This window comes from Hippocampus comes, unplaced genomic scaffold, assembly GCF_001891065.2.
Source record: "Hippocampus comes isolate QL1 unplaced genomic scaffold, H_comes_QL1_v1.1 scaffold85, whole genome shotgun sequence".
In the NCBI taxonomy this organism is placed as follows: domain Eukaryota; kingdom Metazoa; phylum Chordata; class Actinopteri; order Syngnathiformes; family Syngnathidae; genus Hippocampus; species Hippocampus comes.
Window position 1 is genome coordinate 2,575,389 of NW_017805540.1, and position 17,984 is coordinate 2,593,372.

General features: G+C 42.1%; 2 protein-coding genes across 5 annotated transcripts; both read left to right on the forward strand.

Annotated features, from left to right (window-relative positions):
* Positions 1-1,937: 1,937 nt before the first annotated feature.
* On the forward strand, positions 1,938-8,638 carry dusp22b (dual specificity phosphatase 22b). Of its 3 annotated transcripts, none has more exons than XM_019879190.1 (8): positions 1,938-2,040; positions 2,127-2,162; positions 2,425-2,458; positions 2,530-2,612; positions 4,382-4,431; positions 5,895-5,969; positions 7,154-7,325; positions 8,267-8,638. In XM_019879190.1, exons 2-8 carry the CDS (start codon positions 2,142-2,144, stop codon positions 8,402-8,404), a joined length of 573 nt encoding a protein of 190 aa, XP_019734749.1. In that variant the 5' UTR covers positions 1,938-2,040; positions 2,127-2,141; the 3' UTR covers positions 8,405-8,638. The 3 variants fall into 3 exon arrangements, with proteins under 3 accessions (XP_019734749.1, XP_019734750.1, XP_019734748.1); XM_019879191.1 differs by having other exon boundaries at positions 1,956-2,044; XM_019879189.1 differs by lacking the exon at positions 1,938-2,040 and having other exon boundaries at positions 2,047-2,162.
* A 170-nt stretch (positions 8,639-8,808) lies between these two features.
* Positions 8,809-15,827, forward strand: irf4a (interferon regulatory factor 4a). Of its 2 annotated transcripts, none has more exons than XM_019879188.1 (9): positions 8,809-9,061; positions 10,146-10,345; positions 10,466-10,652; positions 11,664-11,755; positions 11,846-11,999; positions 12,086-12,166; positions 12,244-12,633; positions 14,523-14,635; positions 15,303-15,827. In XM_019879188.1, the coding sequence occupies exons 1-9, from the start codon at positions 8,956-8,958 to the stop codon at positions 15,423-15,425; spliced, it is 1,446 nt and encodes a 481-aa protein (XP_019734747.1). In that variant the 5' UTR covers positions 8,809-8,955; the 3' UTR covers positions 15,426-15,827. The 2 variants fall into 2 exon arrangements, with proteins under 2 accessions (XP_019734747.1, XP_019734746.1); XM_019879187.1 differs by having other exon boundaries at positions 8,810-9,061; positions 11,822-11,999.
* Positions 15,828-17,984: the final 2,157 nt, after the last annotated feature.

Genomic DNA, 17,984 nt, shown 5'->3' on the forward strand with positions numbered 1-17,984 from the left:
TTTTTTGTAGCACTCCATGTTGTACGCCATGTTGAGTATGTTCAGAAGAATATAAAGCCATATAAATAATAAATATTTGATATACTGTATATTTTTTACATTCGTAATTCATTTTACACATAATTTTACATTATTTTTGGGAGTAAACTAATTTAAGCAACAAAAAAACTGAGGAGCCATTTGGGAGCCGAAAGAGCCGGCTCTTTTTAGTGAGCCGAGCCAAAAGAACCGGCTCTCTAAAAAGAGCCGGAATTCCCATCACTAATGCGTACCGTGACTCTGTCATCGATCGAGTAACGTTTCCCATTGAAATCAATGGAAATGCAATTACTCCGCTCCACCCCCCAAATTACTGTAAGTTATATTTACATGTTATGGCTATCATTTACATTTTATGATCCATATATCTATCTAGCTATCTATGCAGTATGAAAGCAAGTGAAAATAAGTGTAATATCTGTTTCTTGTATGGTGTGACGTAATCGAAAGTGGAGGAGCCAGGTTGGGGGAATATTGGCTCTGGCAGTTAGTCTGAGTGTGGAGCGCATGGGCGTGAGTTGTGGCTAACTGCAACTCCTATGAATGCGTGTGTTTATTGCTTATTTTGTTTATTAAAAACGATGAATTGTATCAGCGACTGCGTGCATCCTTCTCTCCGCTACTGAAGGGCATTACAATATATTTCATTATAAAGAAATAACACACGAAAGAAACATAAGTTCCCTCTCGATCTTGATCTCTCGTCCATATCTTCAAAATGGGCTCACAATATCAACACCTTTAGCTTGAGAAAGAAGAGGAAAAAGCACTCAGAGACAGCTGCAGGCACAGTTCCATGAATTTTTTTTCTCTCCCGGGGCTAAGGAGGGCTTGACTGATACATAGTGGGACTGAGAAAATAACTTGCTAGAGGGGCGACACAGATTTCTGACTGGGCTTTAGAACCCTTTCCCCCGGTGAGGCGCCATCCCTAGCCAGCTGAGAAGTGAGATTGCTCCAGCACACCGGTGTTTTTTTCAACCAGGAACTGTCAAGTGCTCAGGGCGTGAGCAGAACTCTCACCCACTTTCCCACAATTAAAAAGCTGTCAAAAAATAAATACTCAACAGATACCTGAAACATCCATTAAAGTAAAGCAAATACGCGTTTCTACTTAGTTACTTCCTACTATTGGACATATAACGCTGGTGGAATTTCTCCTGCATACAGTGCTGCGGCAATTTACTCCATAGCTTTGGTTTTATTTCTTCTGTTCAAGATGTTGCTTATTCATGTGGAAATGTCGCCATCTAAAGGCGGCAGTCGTCTCTTACATCAGGTAAAATATTTATATATTGTGTCCTCTATTTTGTTTAGGGTTTCAACCTAGTTACGGCGCCTTTACTCCCTTAAAAACACCACAAATAATCACAATTTATGCCCATAAAACACCCCATTAAATCGATATATACTATCTAGTGAACTGTGCCACAATCTCTTCCTTCACTAAATCAATAATGATCAATACTAATCACCAAGTTCTATCATCGTGTGGGAAGAACACTGTGAGGTTCCAGTTTTTATGAATACATGTGCTCTTTAAATTGTAGTGATTTCTTTTCATCTTGCAGAGCTTCATGTTAGCTTCTGCGGTGCAGTGGTACTGTTAATGTTTTGAATGATGCGTGTGTGCCCTAGAAGCTCGTATTCACAATATCAGTCAGGCAAATACAACTACAATCTTCGCTTTGTGTCTTACATATCGCTCTATAGAAACACAATGAGAACGGAACTAAATAATGACACCATGAACATGAAAGACATACTTTATAAATCAAATGTGTATGTTGTATAAGTCTGCATTCCCGAGCAAATGCCACGTCTGTGTAATATAGATAAAGTATTTTTTTAAAAAGAGACCATCTATCTATCTATCGATCGATCTATTGCAAGGGAACTTTTTCCTGTTTTTGACTCCGAACTACAATTCCCAAGATGCACTGCGGGGAGCTGTGAAGCTGGAGTCAACCGTCTGGTTCAGACACACATACACGTTCTATCGTGAGTATGTGACCAATTTGCGTTGTTTCTGGGAAGCCGTCAAGCGTCCATAAGTAAACACTGTCGGACCTGGTTTTTGTTTCAAGCCGCCTTCCTTCAACATGGGAAATGGAATCAATAAGGTGAGTGCTCCTCGCACTTGAGGTGACAAGTTACCAGGACGTTCAAGTGTAAAGGCAACGCCTTCTTAATACAGTACTGTAAACAGTTTGGGCACATATTCTGATTGATGCTTGTTGGAAAACGTAACATTCAACATGTGTTTGTCCATGAAGCCGTTGCCTATGGTTTTGCTATGTTATCAGCTACAGTATTAAGCAACTGTCCACTCTGCTGTTGTGATGCTGCCGTTCACTATGCTTTGCACCTCTCTTTCCCCTTCAGGTCCTGCCTTACTTGTATTTGGGAAATTTTAGAGGTGGGTCTTGCTGCAAATCTCTTGTGCGTGTGACATTTTATGTATATTCTTTGATGATGTGTTCATGTCAGATGCCAGAGACCGAGAGCAGTTAGCCAAGAACAACATCACCCACATCTTGTCCATCCATGACACAGCGGCACCCATCCTCCAGGTATCTATTTTCCGCCAACCAAAGGGTGGTTCCGGCCCATTAACTATATGTGGCTATATGTGAGTTGGTCATCCAATGGGAGGGACAAGAGTAGTGTTCAAGTGCTATTTAGTATTTTAAATGATTACTTTGGAATCTATTTTATTGCAGCTCCAGATATATTTTGTCTCAGGACAACTACAATTTACACAAGCGTCATGGTCTGTATTTTGTGCATTGATAATCACAATTTTCATAGGTCAGTAGAACAATGCGGGAAGATATTTTTGAGCCAAATTTGTGCACCCCTCTGTGTTGGACCATTTTTGTACCTTACATAATTGTAGTATTTAAAGTCCGATTTTGTGCCCTAAGTGTTTGACACGCTGATGGAGAGTCTCCTGAGTTGTTTAGTATACTTACATGCCGAAACTTATTTTTGACCAGTTTTACTCCCTCAATGTTGATTAATGGAGCCGGTTCTGTTTTGAATTTCCTCTTGAGTCAGCTGTCCCAGGTAGGCTAATTGTTGCCAACAGTTACAGCATTATCAAAGTCAATTATGTTTGTGAGTGCTTACCTGGAATATGACTGACTGTTCAGGATCTTTTAAGTAAGCTTATTGGAGGTTCTTATTCATAATCAATGCTCATTCAATGCTGCTTACTCCCACTTGCATAAGATTGATTAGTTTTAGTGCCAGTACTATCGCCTGCTTTTCCAAAAATGGAAGCATGCCAACCCATATCTACTGTAAACACCAACTATACATTAACCTTCCAAAACCACACGTAAATGTGCATCTTGGAATTCTTACATCTTGTCAACAAATCTTTTGTGTAATGTGAAAGCATTTCATACAGTGTTTCGACTTCCATATATCTCTAGCTGTTCTTTTGTTCCTTTTAATCAAACTGGTTCTTTCACATTTCAATAATTAGGCCTCCATCTGATTGTTAGCGTGATCGTTTTTAATAAACCACTCAGCTGAGCACAAACACACACATGCTGTGAAGCCTCTCCATAACTCCCGATATCATCCCTGTCTATACTTAGCTCCTCCTGGACAAACAACATAGTCAAGGTTCACTTCTTCATACTCTCTTGACAACAATTAGTACGTTCCTCTATGCATGCATTTTGGCTATGTCTTGTTGTATCTTGGGGCAATAGAGATGGAGCACAAAAAACACAAATAGGTCACTTAGTGAAGAGCAAACCATAAATAGGTTAAAAGGCATCAATTAACAGTCATTCAATCAATGTTCAACACTGTAAGCCCCGCCCCAAAGGTTCCTGAACTTTTCGAGAGTATGACCCCGTGAGCAATATCTTCTTTTGACCGTGGAACTATATTTAGACAAAACATGACACTGGTTCAAACACATAAGAGTCGTCAAAAAATTCCTAGTCCCACCATACTGGTGTTTTGATTTGACATTTTTGTGTTATTATGCAGTTACCACTACGAAAATGTTCTAGTGACCTGGTAGCACTCTCCAAACTGAACATTGTAGTTCCAGAAACTAGGGCTGTTTGACCCTTTAAACAGGAGTGCACCTTCCAGTCTGTCAGGTTGTTCAGGAAGTTGCAATGGCCACCCGAGCTTTTATAAGTACAGCCCTTGACCGCGGCAGACTGAGATACAGAATGCCTGCAAATGTTTGCTTTATTTACTGTGTGCATGTAGGCGGCTCCTGATGCTGCAGCCAGTGTGGATCATTAGCATTTCCTCCTTGATCCTAATTGTCGCTGTGCTAATTAAACACCTAGTACGCTCTGTCCCCCAGGAGATGACCTATCTGTGCATTTCAGCGGCCGACCTGCCCACAGAAAACCTGTAAGTTCCATACACACACAAACACACACACAGTGCTCAATAATAAATGACAACGAGAAAAAGGACAGTTTTGTTTCCCGTTCCGGTGCGGCAGTGTGGGTGACAGGTTGTGTTTCTTCAAGCTAAATGTGTAAATGATATGCCTCCACAAGCACACGATGTACTTTGGCCACATTTGGGCTTTAAGGATGGATGCATGAGGAAACATGAATAAAGGTATTTGTTTCGTGTGTCTGCATTTGGCATTCGGGAGGTATGTTTGGCATTTTTCCCCACAATTTAACAGCTAACCCCTGCTGCCAAAATCCACTCATAATTGACGCCCTCCAAAAAAAAGATTTGTAATCGTGTTATAGATGCCACAAGATGGCGGCCGTTTGAAATGGAAAGCATCACAAAGCACAACACAACACTATGCTTCAAGCATGTACGCAATCATAAGCGCTTTAAAATTACGAGGACAGATGCGGACGGAGGACAATTATTGTATTAATAACAGACGGAAGGGTACCGAGGTTGCGGACAGAGGACGGACCGGCAAAATTGGGTAAAGTGCCCATCTCTGACTACTACTACTACTACTACTACTACTACTACTGCTTTTATTGCTTTGGCCCGAGGACAAAAAAAGTGAACAGGGGAGTTTTTCGTGTGTGTGTGTGTGTGTGTTTGTGTGTGTGTGTGTGTGTTTGTGTGTGTGTGAGTGTGTGTGTGTGTGCGTGCGTGCGTGCGTGCGTGTGTGTGTGTTTCAGTGTGATTGTGTCATTGCCTGATAATGTTTCAAACAGGGTAGACCAGGGTCACATTCTCACCATCGCTTTATAGTGACTTTGGTTCTGGCCAATCTTGCGGATCCTGTCACGAGCAGGGAAACTCAGTTTGGATGAGGGTGTTACTGAAAAGATCCTCTTTCCTGCGTAGCAGTGGGGCGCAAATGCAGTCGGGCTCGGTCACAGGAATGTACATAGAGAGACAGAAACCAAAAGATTGAATTGGTTGTTGAAATTACTAATTGTGTGTAGGCCATTAAAAAGTCATTTTTCTTTCATATGTCCCCCTGAAGTTGGGAAGGAAGTCTCTCTGCTCTCTTTCGGCGCTATTTATATGCACCCGTTTCACATGCCATGTATGAAGTCATGCATTTACAGGACACACACACACACACACACACACACACACACACACACACACACACACACACACACACACAAACACTAATACTCTTGTAACCCTTGACTGCCCCATTTGCCTCCAAGCCGTGTTTGAAATGTAAACTGTGAAATCTGACTCTAATCCCAGCGCAGCCCCATCTCGGCCCTCCAGGTGCAAAAAAACACACCCAACACCTCCACTGCCAAATGTTCCTCTCCAGCAAGCACGTCCAAAATTGTGCCCCCCCCCCCCCCAAATGCAATACAGAAACATGTCGTGAGATTTTCTTTTTTTGTTGTCGACCTTCACAGGACTCAACACTTTAAACAGAGCATCATGTTCATGCATGAGTCACGGCTGAAAGGAGAAGGCTGCCTGGTTCACTGGTGAGACAGAAACAGTGATGTCATATCGTCAATGTGTCGCAACTATAGACTGGCACTTTGCTTGTACATGCAACTGAAACAGGAGCCAAGTATTCTCTCCGTGTTTAAACAAACGTGCTCCTCATTTAGAGTAGCAAGTACTGGGCATGTGTCAAGTGCTGCATAATAAGGAATATCTTCTTGAACTTCCCAGAAGAAGACAGTAAAATGAATAATTGTGCTTCTGTGACAAGGTTGTGTGCCAAAGCGAATAGATGGGGCCCAAATGATTGATTGACCTACCTGATTTATTTGCCCAACATCTTGGAAAAGAGAGATTTTTCTCTCTGTTGTCAAGTTAAACAAATACTAAAGATTAAAGTCTCGGGCCCTTCTAAATTTGCACTTACTGGTCACAAGAAGAACAGGGTTTATCTCGCTTCTTGCTCAAAGTCAGCAGTTCTGGCTCACCTGTCATTTTAAGGCGAAAAGCACTATAGAAAATGGATGGATGGTCACAACATTTCACTGAATGAATAATTTCAGTGGTGTAGAAATTGTATCACACTGGGAAAGGTTTCTAATATTATGATCGTCAAATTTAGTGCGGGCGGCCCACTGGTCCAGTGGTTAGCGCGTCAACCTCACAATGCAGAGGGACTGGGTTCAATTCCAGCTCCGGCCTCCCTGTGTGGAGTTTGCATGGGGTCTGCGTGGGTTTTCTCCGGGTACTCCGGTTTCCTCCCACATTCCAAAAACATGCATGGCAGGCTCATTGAACACTCTAAATTGTCCCGAGGTGTGAGTGTGAGCGTGGATGGTTGTTCGTCTCTGGCTGGCAACTGGTTCAGGGTGTCCTCCGCCTACTGCCCGAAGACGGCTGCGATAGGCTCCAGCACCCCCCGTGACCCTTGTGAGGATAAGCGGATCGGAAAATGGTGGGATGGATAATTTGGTGACACAGGATATTCTCTCAGTATGACAAAGTGTTGTTGTTCAGTATATCCTACACGCTGCATCAAGTGTCTCCATGTAATCTTAATAACAGAATACTCTATATGGAATAATATAGAACTAACAGGGCTACTCATATTTACATAACAGGATGTGTTTTACCTTTGGGTATTTTTTTAGGCTTCTGAAATTAAATTGAGCGTATGAGAAACGTTCAACATCATGTGTGCTCATCCCCCTTTCCTGTGCAGTCTGGCAGGGGTGTCCCGCAGCGTCACTCTGGTGGTCGCCTACATCATGACAGTGACCGGACTGGGCTGGAAGGAAGCTCTGGCTGCAGTGAGAGTGGTCCGGCCCAGCGCTGGGCCCAATTTGGGATTTCAGCGCCAGCTGCAGGAGTTCGAGACGACTCATGTTCATGAAGTGAGTTAGGTTGCAATTTTGGGCTGGATATGCAGTAACTCAATGTATCTATAAATTGATCTGAGTGAGATGTGAGTGAGACATGGCATGCCGGCCTGCTGTTGTGGCATTTGCCGCTGCATCTAGTGGCGATGTATCTGATGCCCGCTTGTATTTAAAATTTTGGCTCGCAAGTCAAGTCAACTTTATTGTCAAATGTGCTCGATGTGCAACATACAGAGCAGATGAAATTTCTTTCCTCTCAACCACAGGAGCAAAAAAAGCAACAAAAAAAAAAGAGATGATTCTTAACTTATAAAACAATTATGAATAACTCTTCAGTAAATTGGTGCACTCATGTATCTGATTTTCATCCACATTTGGAAGAGACCTGTTTTCAATTGGAAGATATCCAGTTCCATGCTTTTTTTATTCACAGACCATGTCATCACCCTCCTAAAATAATGGCCTAAGTCATGTTTTTAAAAAAAAACTTGAAAACTGAACCAAATGCAGATTAAATTATATCCAGAGGAAAGACAACGAACCGTTGACTTGGAGGGGCAACCAAAAGGACAGTGAGCTCGTTGTGGTGTGTGTTGTGGGGCTGTTTGGGACCAACGGAGAAGCGGGACGAGTCTGCCGAGTAATAACAACTGTTCATTACTGTTTCCTGGCCGCTGCACGTAGCAACCAGCTTTAAAACGACATCATGAAAGGTGTCCGACAGCCGCATGGGGAGAGGCGGGCTTTTAGTGAACCAGGCGTCTTACTTAAACATCCTCCAAAATAACTCATATTTCGGAACAAATTAGATCGTCATTGTGCTTAAGGTAATATGTAATCATTTAACTGTGGAAAGCTTAAGATTGCATCAGATGGCCTCTTTCAGGTTGTTCTTTATTAAAAAAAAAAAAAAAAAAGTGGTTTTGCTTTAATTTAAAAAATGTTGCTTCTTCTAGTTCAGGAAATGGCTCCAGAGGGAATATAAGGATACCAAGTTCAACGATGAAGCAGATATTATGGAGCTGCTTGATTCTTCTAAAGCCAAAGGTGACCAAGTGGAAAACTTGGAATCGAGCTCACAGGGATCTCTCTGACATCATTTGCAGCCACGGCCACCATCAAGCTGAGAAAGCACCGCATAAGTCTGAAATGCTGGACTGCTCGCACAAACACCAAGAACTTGTTTTACCATTGATTGACGTCCTAATTTATAGGTTGCGCTACGCTTCCGCTGTTTTTTTTTTTTTTGTTTTGTTTTGTTTTTTTTTTTTGTACAATGTCACTCCGATTTCAAATTGAGAAATAATAAAAACAGTCCATTTACATTATAGGGGTGCTTTTCTGACTGACTGAATGTCTTCCTGTTTTCTGATGTGCATGAGAGATCATGTGTGGCCACAACAACAACAACATCAAGACAGTGTTTCTTTGTCACGCTCCATTTAAAAAAAAAAGGAATTGTATTAAATTTGAGCACAAGTGACCCCTCAGATCTGTAAAATAAAATATTTGTGACTGGAGTTGTATTGCTCTGCTGACGTTTGTGTCCATACAGTCAAAAATTCCATTGAAGGGAATCCCCACAGCGTTGGACTCTTGAGTGGGGGGGCCTTGTGCTGAAGCATGGCACCAAGAAGATCTTGGCATGTCAGGCTCCTCCCTGCTCACTGCAGCCAATCAACAAATGAGAAGACTGAAGAGTCAGACACTACGGGAGAGTCCTTGCAGTCAGGCAACTATTCTGGCTAAAGGTAAGCCACATCTCATGGTTTTCTGTATTCCCCCCTTCGTATAATGAGAGGATAAATGAGCTTCAATATCCCTTTTGTACTTCCAATATCTGATCATATTATGGGTTTTAAATTGCTTGTTTTGTGGTCAATGAGCCAAACTATTGCAGGCATGTTAGATGTGATGTTGATGTGTGTATCAAAGTGACAAAGTACACAGTACGGCTTGGATGGATTTAATTGAACCTTCTTGATCTCAAAAGCTGACGTTCACAAACTCTGTCGTGGCCCAAAGTGGGTCTTGTGAGGATTATTTTTGGGTCGTTGATTGTCACATTAGTTAAAAAATAAATGTTTGCCTATTATGTTTTTCTTATTGGTTCAGGTGCATGTAAATGTCAAAAAATGACAAAAACTATATTGTAGACCTCTTTGAGGATACACTGCATCATATCTTAATCATAGCAAAAGTGACAGAATACACAGCATTCCTCATCTGGTTGAATTGAATCTTGTAGATGCGAGTATGGCTCTGGAGCAGGAGTTTCCACGCTCAGGGTCAGTGTCCAAAATGGGGCTGTTGGTTATAGCAGCAGTTATATAGTAGCTCATAGGGCATTCACCAATATGAGTTGGAATATTGATTAACAACAGAAGTGTGCAAATATAAAACAGCTACAAGGATGACTACAGAAAACACGGCATGGCATAGATGGGCCAAAGTATCGATCCCACAATGATGAATGTCACTCATTGTACAACAGAGGTTAAAAAAAAAGTGGTGAGGTGTCATATTGAACTTTTAATTCTTGTCTCTTGTGTTTCTACGATTAGTTCACGTGCAATGTCGTGAATGTTGATGTGATGGCAAGAATTAGCATTTTAGTTCCCGGCAATAAACTGCATTTCTAATTTGCGTCTTGCACTTAAGATCGAATGCCCCATCAAGGCTAAACAATCCTTATATGGATCACCTGCACAGATACCCACATTCTGTTTCCAAAAATATTCATGTACTCAAGTACAGAAGCTACAGAAGAGTGCAAAAAAATATATATATAAGTCATACTGCAACCTGCTTTTCTGCTTCAATTGCCTCCCACAGAGATGAGCCTGGTGGAGGACAACGGCCCGGCAACGGGCTGTTGCAATGGCAAACTCAGGCAGTGGCTGATCGATCAGATCAACAGCAGGCAATACCCTGGCCTGGTTTGGGAAAACCATGAGAAAACCATCTTCAGGATTCCTTGGAAGCATGCGGGCAAGCAGGACTACAACAGAGAGGAGGATGCTGCGCTCTTCAAGGTCACACATCTGATTTCTATCAATGTTTTCAGGAAAAGTCATTGTTCACCGCCTACATTTTGGGTATGTATGTTTGGTATGGAGGAACGTGGAAACTGGCTTATTCGGTGAATGTTCCAGGCGTGGGCTTTGTTCAAGGGGAAATATAAAGAAGGCGTGGACAAGCCAGATCACACCACGTGGAAAACCAGACTTCGCTGCGCCCTCAACAAGAGCAACGACTTTGATGAGCTGACGCACCGAACCCAGCTGGACATCTCCGACCCTTACAAAGTCTACAGGATCATTCCAGAAGCGGCAAAGAGAGGTAACGTGAAAGCTGACAACCGACTCCGACGAGGCAGGAAGCACAAAGGAAGTTGAAGCCTGCACCAAAAAGGGCATAGTGCTTTTTTTTTTTTGGTTTTGTTTTGTTCTATGAGCGCTTCAGCTACCAAGTGCAGTCAAGCAATTAAGCATAACTAATTCTGTCACAGCATTTCAGCACACTTGCAGAACGGAATGAGAAGCAAAACGTAAGCTGCCATGTAAATGTTGAGAAGTATTAGCTCAACGGTTCAACATATTTGGGGCCTGCAAAACCTTTTATTGATGTACACTGTACACCAGATGACCAACACAACTAACACCATACAGATGATGATGATGTCTTTGATTTTTCAAGGCATGTATGAAATGTCCACTATACTCACCCAAACAACAAATTAACCACATTCTGTCATTTTTTTCCTGTGCAAAATGTTCTCTTAAATAGAAATGACCATTCAAGGATGGCACAAAACTAATGAACGAGCCACCAAGTCCAAGAACTCATTTTTTAAATGTTTTTGCACAAAAAAAAAAAAAAAAATCAACTCACTCAAAATTTTTAACATTATTGAGGTACGATGTTTTTTCTGGGTATCATTCCAAAGTACCCCCCCCCACCCCCCCATCGCCCACCACCTCCCAAAAAATATTAGGCCTACTCACACTGTCAAATAGGGCAGGCCAAGATCTTGTGTGAACACAACTAACACATGTCTGCCATCTAGTGGTGATTGGTGATATTACAAATTCAAACTACATTCAACCCCTGCATATCGACAGTTCAGTACCAGTGGGTTTGCCTATTCATAGATGTTATGTTTTTCAGTGTTTTATTTATTTTTCTATTTCAGCACATCCCCCCCCCCACACACACACACAATTTCCATCTTTTTTCCATGGAATACATGTATGGAATGTTTATTAGCATATTTTTGCATATTTCTTTCAATTTTTGAAAACAAAATTAAAATCATATTCACTCTCTCACTCATCACAAAATGTAATCCAGGTACAGTAACAATACCCAAGATGAGCGTCAGTATGGAGGATGCATCGCAATCTTTTGGTTTGATCTCCTCATACTCAACAGCAAACAGCCAGGTGAGCGCCTTCAACCTCAGATCAACCTCTGCTCTGTTGGAAACAGATTTCATGATCCGTCTGCAGATGCAAACACACGTGCTTCCACAGGAGATAAGAGACTGGAGGGATTACAAACCTGCAGAACAATACCCCGTTGTTGCTGCTGCACATCACTGTGGATCGCATGGAGAGCTGCCGTATGCTCAGTGTCACTTCCCTTTACCGATGAGCCGAGCTTGGCCTGAGCCGCCCTCAGAAAACGGTAAAATATAGCCAACACGCTACATGGGTGTGCAACAATGCCTGGACTGTAACAATTTGATAGTCCTTCTGTCGGACACATCGCAGGCTTTCCGTTCTCCTTGCGCCCCTACTTGTCAGAGCCCCAACAACCTTTGGCCATGACGGACTACAGCAGTATCATAGCAGGTCGAGAAACATGACACCTGGGCATCACATAACAGGGACTCATACAAGCCCCATGACATCATGTCTCTTTCCTCCAGATTGTAGCCTGCATGTGTCCCTATTCTACAGAGAATCTTTGGTGAAGCAGGCGACCACCAGCAGCCCAGAAGGTTGCCACATCACCCCTCCGTCCTCCTCCTCGCCACCGCCATCTTCATCCTCCTGCTTGCCAGATTTTCACAGCGGGGCGGATATTGTTCTCTTTCCGTTGCCGTTCCCCGAGTCTCAAAGGCGGGGTGCAGAGAGGCTTGCTGATATCCTGGAGCGGGGAGTGCTGCTGTGGATGACGCGTGACGGCCTGTACGCCCGGCGCCTTTGCCAAGGACGCGTCTACTGGGAGGGGCCCCTCGCTCCCAATGTGGATAAACCCAATAAGCTGGAGAAAGAGCTGCCATGTAAATTGTTTGACACCCAGCAATTTCTGATTGGTAAGCAAACTCAAACGATGATTTTGGTACACTTATTATTAATGTAACATCCATCTTCCATTTTGTAATCCGTTTATCCTCACGAAGGTTGCAGGCGTGCTGGAACCTATCCCAGCTGTCTTTGGGGAGTAGGCGGGGTAGACCCTGAACTGGTTGCCTGCCAATTGTGGGCACACATAGACGAACAATAATTCGCAATCACAATCACACCGAGGGACAATTTAGAGTCTTCCATAAACCTGCCTTGCATGTTTTTGGCCCCCGGGCCATTGGTTGGAGACTTCTGCCTTACAGGATAGCAGACTGATTATTTTTGTGTTGAATCAAAATCAAGCATTAGCTTTTACTTTGGAAAACAATGATCAACATTTTTGCCAATTTTCTGACACCTCACAGAGCAAATCTGTGACTCAATCTTAATTCATATGTGTCTGTGCATTTTATGCACCGTCAATTTGGAACAATGTGTCCGTTTTTTTTTAGTAAAGGGAAATGAAAAACTGTTGACAAAAATCAAATTGAATGATTGATTTTATTGACAAAATAATCAATAGTTTGATTATTAGAATCATTGGAAATCGCAAACCGAGTTTATTATATGCAAATTTTGATGACATCATAAAACATGAAACATTTTGATCATTATTATTATTATTTTTATAACTGACAACTTTACAGCAGAATGTGAGTTTGATTTTTTTCCTCCGAGGGATCATAATGAGAGTAATACATTGGAAACATCTCTCTGGATGTGATACAAACTGCATGCATTCTATTTAGATGTATTTTTGACATGTTTGGCTCATCGTCTTTAAATTACGATGACGCAGGGAATTTGGCTGCCTCTCGTCAGCTGATCGGCAAGCTGCGAGAAGCCCGATAACGATCTTGATCATTTGAATCAGGTGTGACGGAGACGACCGTCGAGGACACCCGTGAAGAGCGTCTGCGCTCACGTTAACTTACTTTATTTAACAACGTGCTAAACGGCGGCCGCGTGCAAAGTAGATGACGTAATTTTCAGCGGTCGCGTTTTGTCGCAAGATTATGGCACACGTGAAAAGCAAAACGGGAGCTTCGTGTCTTTTTTCTTCCCAGGGTGGTTCAATTGCGTCTCATTACAAATACTCAGGTAATGACGCTTTAGTTTTTTTGCGTGCAGATTATCTTGCCCTTCTGAGGGCGGAAGTGCACCGCTTCAAGTGTTAAAAGACACACGTTCGGGATTAATCTTAGAATTTTATCATGTTTGGCTTTGAATATTATCAGACGTTGATGTTAATGTGTTTGTTTAATTTTTTGGGGACACATTCCAAGCGTTAGTGTGTGTGTGTGTGTGTGTGTGTGTGTGTGTGTGTGTGTGTGTGTGTGTGTGTGTCCATATATATATATATCCACACACACCCTCTTGTAAAATACGGAATATGTTCGACACTTTGAGTGCAAGCCCATTTTTTAATAATTTCCATTGGAATGGTGACCACAGCGCATCCTATGGCCTTCAGCTGTTTGCGAAAAGTGCACATATTTCCGATGACTGAAGATGGAGAAGGCTTATTTCATGTCCCCGACAGTGTTGAGGCCAAGCACATTCTTATCGTAGGGCCACCCACCTTTTGTGGTCGACCACAATGACAACACATTGTTTTTCTGTGCAGTTTCACGCCCCAAATTGTCACCAAACCCTCAAGTTGCTTTCAGATAAATTGTCTGACAAGGAACATGCCGTGGGGGGGAAACTTTCAGATTTTCCCTGTCCTCATAGCAATAAATCTAATCGTAAAGCAGATCATTGAAAAATCGACTAAAGTACAATAATGATGTATTTGTACTTAGTTACTTTCCACCATTATAATGATCTATGTATATCCTCTTGTCGGTTCAATCAGAGCTTCAAGATTTTGCCCGTAATGGACGACGTGTACCGCCACACCAAGTGGTTCTCTGTTTTGGAGACGAGTACCCCAACCCACAGCGTCCAAGAAAGATGATCACAGCTCAGGTACTCACGCACGACATCACTTGCATGTATTCAAAATCACATGAGCAGTTTGCGAAAATATTTTCAGTATGCCTTCTGACAGCAATGTGCTTTGACATGATTAACATGCTCATGGATTTATTAACATTCTCTATTCTGAAGCTTTGGCTGAATGGCAAATTGTGGCCATCGTTATAAAATGGAAATATATCAATCGAGGTGCGCAAAAAAAACCAAAAAAACATTTGTGTGGTATTTTTTGGGTGACTTATCAATATCAAACTTCAACATCAAAATATGAAATTAAAATGTTACCTTTTCTACTTTAGTTAATGTACTGTGAAGCGTAATATGTGACTGAACATATTTTTAAAAGAATCTTTGTTAACCCGGGAACAGGCAAACACTCCCTCCCCATGCAATTCTACATACAGATATAACGTCAAGGGAACTGTGACGATAAAAACAAGTATTCCACAATCGCTTGTCATGTATCATGAAAAACATTTCTTCAGTTTCAACATCCTATGTTTTCATGAATTTAAATTCATCCCATGAGGACTTTGTAAAAACTGAAACGGCCCCCTGACAGGAAACTGGCACCCCGACTACCCCTTTCAAGGCCCCTGCTTATGTACGTATAAAAGTCAGCGGTAACCAACATATTTCACACGTAATTTCCTTTTAGGTGGAGCCAGTTTTTGCCAGAAAATTGGCCAACTATTACCAGAAGAGCAATGACGACTACTGGCAGACTTATCAACACAACCAGGAACAGAACACAAGTCCAAATCCCCTCCCCCTCCCATAGACCCTCGCACATCAAGGAGTGACACATACAAGTGCAGCATTTTTTCACAACTTGAAATGATAGAATGCAGAGAATCACCTACCGAAACCCCCCTGCCCCCCCCACACCCCCAGCACCCCTTGCACATAGCCGAGTCTTTTTATGTGTTACTTATATGAGTGTTTGTGACTGTGTGTGAAGGATGCGGTTTCCGAGCGAGGCTATGAGGTTGGGGCACTCGAACAGGAAATGCTACCGCAGGTGCACAGGATGTACAACCCCTCACAAAAAAACACAGGGATAACGCAATTGTTTGAAGAAATATGTACAAGTCCTCTCATAGCATTGGAACGACAAGGTCAAATTCCCGAGTGTTTGTACTGATGACATTTTGGGTTAGCGAGTGAAAGATGAATGTGAGACGAAAGTTGAGAATTCCAGCTTGCATTTCTTTGAATCCTTCCTGACAATGAGGGCACCACTGCCAACTGCTGTAGTGGATGTGCGATGACACTTTATTCTATTTTCTTCGGCAAAAAAACGCATGTTCCCCAGAGTCGCACGTAGCCCTCCCCCCCGGATATCGCACCAGGGTTAACATACATGGCAATTTTCCGCGGATCCGCGGAAATCCACCGTTTTATTTCTTAAATTGATCATTTTTGTGAATCGTCTAAATCCGTTGAGAAAATTTTAGGGGCGGTCAGGTATCTTATCGTTCAGGATGTGCGATGACACTTTATTCTATTTTCTTCGGCAAAAAAACGCATGTTCCCCAGAGTCGCACGTAGCCCTCCCCCCCGGATATCGCACCAGGGTTAAGGACTGTGTTAAGGTATGGTGATTGACTTGGCCAGTGCAAAACTTTCCATTTTCCCTCCCTAATGAAGTCCTTTGTTGAGTCGGCAGTATGTCTTGTTGCATGATGAAGCTTCTGCCGATTTAGTTTGGATGCATTTGTTTATAAATTTTCCCACAAAATTGTTTTGGAGACTTCAGAATTCATTCTGCTGCGACCATATGGCCCACAAAGTCAGTCATCCATGCCATACTTTTGAACACTGACATTGAAAGCGTAGTTGAGAACACTCACTCAGAGCTCAAAACAGCGATGCTGGGAAAGGTGACAATCGTCTTGCTGTTTCCCCTTTAACCTGAAACTAGCGGCCATACAAATGGGAAGAAAAACTAACTTTGTGGCTTCGGTCAGGGAGGAGCTGTCTTGCTTCCTGTGACTTAGTCGAGCTACACCACTGCATTAAAATTGAAGCGATTGTTTGTTCTGGATTCCAACAACCTCTCTTTAACAATAACTGAATGGTATTATGTTATCATTCATAAATACGGTTGAAATCCTGTTCTGGTCACAAGTTGTATTGTGTGCTGTATTATTGTGGTGGTTCAAGAGTTTCAACAGTGTTTACTTCCTTCTCATTCAAAACCACATCACTCTCAAAATGGCTCGTGCGCGCTAACCAGCAACCCCGTTTTCTCATAATCCATTTGTTGCAATGATTTTGAATGGAAATGGAATTGGGTGAAGTTGTGTTCATATCACTCACAGTTTTATGACTATTTAAGGTACTTGACATTTTTTAACTTAAAAAAAAAACAGATGGTAATCCCCCACCTACACCACCATTTATTGACGTAAAAACATTCCACTGAATGACAGAGCGAGTCATGAAACAAGAAATGCTGTACGGCCATTGATCTTTAGCCTATTATTACAACGCATCAATGTTTTTCGGTGAAATATAAATTGACCACACTAAGTTGTACTAGTTTGTTTCATAGAATATAAACTGAGAAAGATTCACTATGGAAACAAAACGCCCGCTGAAATTTTTTTGTTTTTGTTTCACATATTGGCCACGCGTTTCCCCTTTCCCCTGTGCAGGAAGCCACCTTGTTTGTAGGGTGTCTCAGCCGTTACTTTGCGTGGCATCACCTTCATTTACCAGACCTCAAACATCACCACATTGTGGCCTTTACAGAGAAACGAAACTGCCCTCGGTCCGTGCGTGCAGCAAAAACATTTCTTCAATGAAAAATTGCCCCCCGCCACCAGGCAAGTCGTTTTGATACCTGCGCAGCAGAAGCCTCTAGTGGGGGGAAATCACAATAGCAGTATTTGATCACTTCAAACTGCAGCTGCATGAATGTGTGTACACCAAGAATGTGTTGTAATATGATCTTAAATGACTTTGGCGCAATTATCATTTTGTTTAGTTTTGTCGATCGTTAATAGGACAGACAATGGTAGCCTAAGATTGCTTTTTGCTCAAACTTGACTCTCCAGCAGAGTGTTGCAACATGTGGGAATATGGCTAAAGAGGGATGTTTTTTTTTTTGTTTTTCTTTATTACAAACTTCCCCTTTAACTTGAAATGAGCTGTACTGTATTATTCATTGCACAAAAAAATAAGTTTTGGTTGACACACCAAATCAAGAGAATTTTTGGGAGAGAGAGAAAAAAAAAAGAAGTATGCACAACCTGAAAATGTAAAGTTTTGGGGCCTAAAAAAACAAGGGTTGGATTCTACTGCGAGTTACCTTAACCATCCCACCACTGTTGTT